Here is a 5723-nt window from a genome sequence, read left to right as displayed (position 1 = left end):
GAAACTACCACTAGTGCCTTTCTACAGTTGGGGCATGCAACCAGGAGTCCATCACACAAACCCAGCCCCCATTTTGCCATCTTCAACACACACACAAACCCAAATTCATACAACAAGACACACTACCACTGCATCTACACCCATTTGTGGAGAGAGTGAAACGGAGGGAATTCATGTGGCAATGATTGTTTGATTCCGAGCTGCTCCTCCTGCTGCTGCATGCGCAGGGAAAAAGAGAGCGGTGGGGGAGTAGCAGCAGTACCGGTACTACTACGGCGGCTGGCGTAGCATGTACAGAAGGGGCAGACACATTTATGGTTCAACCTTCATGTGGTTTACTGTCGCCGCCTGCCCTGCATTCAATCACACCCAACAAGAAACCTCAGACAAAAACCTAGAATCGGTCGATTTCGATCGAAAGAAACGATTGTTTTCACTTGCCGTAGAAACCATGTGGGTCTTGGCTGCTCCCTCCCGCCATCTGCACCATGCTCTGGAGGTCTTGATGCTCCCAGCTGAAGCTGCCTTGTAGCTCTTGCCCCTGGTGTTGGTGCTGGCCGGCCGGAATGGCGAACGGGTCGGCGGGTGAGCCGGCGTAGGAGAAGGCGGCGCTCCGGTCGTCGGACGGATAGGCCGGCATCGCCATCTGGTTAATCTGGAAATTACAAGGTTATTATCTGCCATTTTCGCCATAGAGAAGTTCTGACCCGCCACTTGACTCTACCCGTCTGATTTCTATATGAAAGGACATGTGTCATATGAACTCACGTCTTTAGACGGGATCTGATGCTCCTCGAAGTCCAGCTCAGGGTTCATCGTCGACAATTTCATGGACAAGAACTGAAACAACCAAAACCGATTTGTTAGTTTCTGTTCTGAAAGGAATTTCAGATGTGGAGCTGTTCAGTCGGTAGTTCTGAACTTCTGCAAACATTTCTCATATTGGTTACTACCTCGACCTGACGCTGCAGCGACTGGACGTAGTTGATGATCTCGTCGAGCATGAGAGCCTTGCCGGTGATCTGTCCGCCGCACATTCCCATGTGAAGATCAATAATCAAGTGACAAAAGCAAAACTAAAAACAAACCCTAATTTGACCGCCGTCGCAATAATTGGGCACTAAAGTAATCGTGCGCACCACCTAAACCACCCACGCCCTCGACCGATTAACTAATCATCATCGTTCGAGCAAAGCAGGAGCCTAGCTCGCAGAACTGATTAATACCACTCCCTACTGCTGCAGGTTCTTCTTCTAGCTTGGACCACATGAGCCGGACACTACGGCCAAAACTGTTTACATGGTAGTAAATTACTGCCTCCAAAGTTCAGACTTTGCCATAGCATAGCTAGCTGGTCTCTTCTTTCTTACTTTCGGTGGAGGAACAGTAGCTGCTATCCATACTAGCACCAGAAAGTCCAACTGCTAGAACCTAGGAACTATTGAACTCCCTTAATTATAAACACTGCCTCACTAGTGGTTAACTACAAGTAGTATAACAAGTGGAAGATGACAAGAACATCAAGTGCTATTTCGTTTGTTCAAAGGTACTACCTCCATCCTAAAATAACTGTCTCAGTTTTGTCTAGACACATTTTAGTTTTAGATACAAGTGGAGGATCACGATCTCTTTACAGAGGTGTCTTCACAATTGGAGGATACAACAAGGGATCTTTTTCCCCAACATGAATGGCAGCGTGATCTGCGGATTGGCCCTGCTTTGCCTTAGCCACGCTTTATTTATTTTGTTGAATACTTCTTCAAGAGTTCTTTGTTTGGTTTGTAATAACTGAATTTTGGCAACTGTGTGCATCCTACTTATGCAGATGCTAGGTCTAATACTTGTTTTTGAGCAATAAAGCGTCCATTATCGAAACGTAGAAAAAGTTGAGGCACTTATCTTAAGACATACAGAGTATTTTAGAAATCAGCACGGTCTCCGAAGTATATGTTGTATTTTACTATGCAAGATATTTTCATTATAACCGTCTAAGTTAAGAGAACATGACTTGCAGGAAATGGCTGCTGAGGTGTGTTCATACCTTAGTGCAGCCTGGCACCAAGGACTGCAGCAGCTTCATCCTCTCGCTGATCTTCTCCCTCCTCACCTACCGGTTAACAACCAACCAAAGTGTTCAGACAATAGCAAATTGAATACTAACAACAACAGGGTAGTGGCAGTACTAATTTACAAGGTAGGTTAAGGCCTAGTTAATTAGCAAGTGATTAGTCCATTTGCATTTTGATTTGGGAAGTAAATGAGTACCTAGCTAGGATATGAGCTAGTAGTAATAGGTAGTTAGCTAAGTAAGGTATAGCGTACCCTCTCGGCGAGGCTGTGGCTATCGGTTGCTTGCCCCCTCCTCGCCCTCACATGGATGTAGTCTTTGAATGGCTCGGCCTTCTCCTCATCCTCCTCCTCCACCGCAGCCACCTCGTTTTCGCCGTCGGCCACCCTCGGCCGCTTCGGGGGGCTCGCATTGATCGCCGCCGTCTGCATTGGAGTAATTTGGCACACTTGAACGTTAGACCGTGGGTCTGATTGATGCCGATATCACTGAAATGAACTGAGCGGAGCCAAATGGGCCGTACCGCGGGTAGAGAAGAGGCCTCTGCCTTCGCCTTGCCCTTCGCTGCGGCGGCCTTGCGCTTCCGCGCGGAGGCCTTCGTCGTCGCCGGCGGGTCCGGCATGGCGGCGTGACCGGCCGTCTTGGGGCTCGTATCTGCCTCGGTGGTGGCAGCGGCGGCTGAGGTGTTGTTGCAGCCGAGCGACTTGCTGCTGGACACTCGGGACAGCCTGCCGCCGCTCTCCAGCGCGCCGTAGCCCCGGAACGGCCCGCGCGGAGGGGAGCTGAGCGGCGTGCTGTAGCAGGAGTTGTTGGCGCTGGCGCCGTTGCAGATGCTGCCGAGCCGGCCGATCAGGTCGCCGATGGCCACCTCGTCCTCGCCCCCGCAGGCCGGAGAGGACACCAGGGAGCTCAGCGCCGAGTCGAAGTGCGCCGAGGAGTCCGCCCCAGGAAGCTGCTGGTCGGCCCACTGCAGCCCGAAGGCCATGGCCGCGGCGGCCTGGAGCCCTGACCGGGGCGCCGGCGCGTAAGAGGCGCCGAGGAACGGCGTGGGGGAGAAGTAATCGCCCGGGAAGAAGTGCTCGTTGGCCATTGGAGAGTCGGAGTACGTGTGCGGTCGGGTGAGAGGAGTAGGAGAAAGAAGACGGGGAGGGGAAGAAGACCGAACGAACCGGAAGGGGGTGATGAGAAGGTAGTTGACCGTTATATATGAAAACTGGAGGCAAGTAACCGTATTGGGCGGTGTGCTGATACTGATGCCGGCCTTTGCGCGGTAAAAAAGACGCTCCGCGCCGTACTGTACATATACACCTTCTGATCGACGACGGTCCTTGAGAATGAATCCTTGTTTTTCATGCACGCGCATATCTCTCTCAATTTTTTTTTACTTTGTGGTTTAGTTAAAGTTAAATATCGTAAAGTTTGATAAAAAAATATAAAAGTATATAAACGTTCATAATACCAAGTGCATATCATTTGAAAATATATTTTATAATGATTATAAAACAATATATTTTACATTGTTGGTGTTATGTTTTTTGTAAATATTTGGTTGAAATTTTAAAAGCTTGACTTTGCCTAAACCCACAACACGAAGTATCACAAAATCACATGATCATCTGACAAAATCCATGGTAGGTTCAATTTATAAAGAACCACAATTAAAGAGTTATTGTGCAAAAACAATACAACTCCCCGTGAACATAAAAGTGTGTTTTGTTTGGTAGACGGCTAACGAGACCTATTCTTTCATCTTTTGTGGGGCTTGGAGGTGAAAAATAGCCAAAGTACAAAATAACTCGTGTTATGCCCTTTCACGGAGCAGACTCACCCTCGTTCCTTCAGAGGTGGAAACCTACACTAACTTCGCGATCTTATTTGCTAAAAAAGTGATATATCTTCTCATTATGTACATCAAAAGTTACATAAGGCTTATTAGATTGAGCATAACAATTTCATAGGTTCCCCTTCCTCTCCTCTCATTGTTTCTCTCATCTCATATATCTTGTTTCTTTGTATGCTAAGGTTCAGAGGTTGCACTTTGCTGCCCCACACTGGGAAGATGCCTCCCAGCCCTAGAAAACCCATTAATGGTCGCACGGTAGTGCACTGGGAGTTGTGTGGTCCTGGTGTGCCACGTATCCTCGGGTCGAGGTGTGGAGCTCTTCGTTCTTGATCAAAATGAACTCCATGTTTTCTAGAGATTTTATTTCCTTCAGGGAGGTTTCTGAAATAAAACATTACACATATGATCTTTCTGCCCCAAAGTTAAATAGAAAGTAATCTATTCCAATTTTTTTTGGTAAATAGCAATAGAAACATTATATTGAACTTAAAAGAGCATATGTTTAAAACACATTAGCATCCCCAATTTTAATCCATACTCATCCACGAGTATGTAGGATGACAAAAGAAAATGACTCATGAAGTCTGATAACCTCAACATACCTAATTGAAAATAAGATGATATTAACAATCAACACCGTCACATTCTTAGTGAGACGAAAGGTCACTAAACAAAGGCCTCATCTGATTTCAAGATACTTCTCATCACGATAGGATTGCAGCATTTGACTCTCACATGCTAGCACATGACACAAAATTGTCATTCGTATGTGAGAATGTGAGTGTGAAATATGAAACTCTTATTTGGTGATAACATATCTTCTATGAGGTTAAATAACATTGATGATAGCTGATCAACTTGTAGGACCTCTATGAGTCTGGAAGCAATGACCTATGTCATCATTTACCTTAATGCTGACACTACCTGACTGGCAAACTCGTTCACTCATTTACACCATTTAGGATCGAATCCTTTCATGGGCAATACTTGTTGAAAAAATGGCCATTTAACCTTGTCATAGGCCGTGTCAAAATCAATTTTAAATAATACACCATCCATTTTCTTCCTATGAAGTTCATGGATCGTTTCATGCAAAATCAGTACCCCTTCTAATGTATGTCTTCCTGGCATAAAGGTTGTTTGAGTTGGTCTAACAACTAAATGTTCAACCTTTATTACACGGTTAGTACAAACTTTTGTGAAAATTTGAAAACTTACGTTTGAGCAAACGTATAGGCCTGTATTGTTGAATCTGAACCGCATTTTCTTGTTTTGGGAACAAGATAATGGTGCCATAATTTACTTGAAAGAGAGGCAAATCCCCTTGTTGGAATTCTCAAACAACTTCATAAGGTCATTTTTAATAACCTCCCAGAATGTTTGGTAAAACTCAGCACCATCTGGTGATTTATTCTTTTCTATTTGTATAATAGCTTCATCGACCTCCTTTTCAACAAAGTGAGCTGAGAGGATACTAGTTTCCTCGTCTGACAATTGTGGAATATCACCAATTGTATTTTCCACTAAGGAAAAATAATTTTGGGTGGGCTGCCCAAAAGTGTATTATAGCATTTTGTGATACACGTCTTTAAATTTTCGTGCCGTATTACTGTACCGTCATCTTGATCTAGTTGGAAGATCTTCTTCCTTTGATGCTTGCCATTTTCTATTAAATGGAAGTACTTGGTATTATTTCCTCCTTCCTGAACATGCTTAATCTTTGCATATTGAGTCCATTTAAACTCGTCATGTCTACGCAGCTCAGCGACCTTCTCATGTGCTCCTCACATTACCTCTGTCTCGGAGGCATCA

At 45.3% G+C, this 5723-nt stretch overlaps 1 protein-coding gene across 1 annotated transcript; it reads right to left on the bottom strand.

Moving 5' to 3' along the window:
• Positions 1-433: 433 nt before the first annotated feature.
• Positions 434-3158, bottom strand: LOC124679527 (transcription factor bHLH62-like). The gene is made up of 6 exons (XM_047215262.1): positions 2568-3158; positions 2323-2493; positions 2042-2107; positions 954-1022; positions 769-840; positions 434-655 (listed from the first exon to the last, which is right to left on the bottom strand). The coding sequence occupies exons 1-6, from the start codon at positions 3156-3158 to the stop codon at positions 434-436; spliced, it is 1191 nt and encodes a 396-aa protein (XP_047071218.1).
• Between the last annotated feature and the right edge of the window lie 2565 nt (positions 3159-5723).

The sequence above is a fragment of the Lolium rigidum genome, chromosome 7 (genome assembly GCF_022539505.1).
Source record: "Lolium rigidum isolate FL_2022 chromosome 7, APGP_CSIRO_Lrig_0.1, whole genome shotgun sequence".
Lineage (NCBI taxonomy): Eukaryota > Viridiplantae > Streptophyta > Magnoliopsida > Poales > Poaceae > Lolium > Lolium rigidum.
The sequence above is the reverse complement of the archived record's forward strand: the minus strand, read 5'-3'. Positions and strand labels throughout refer to the sequence as shown.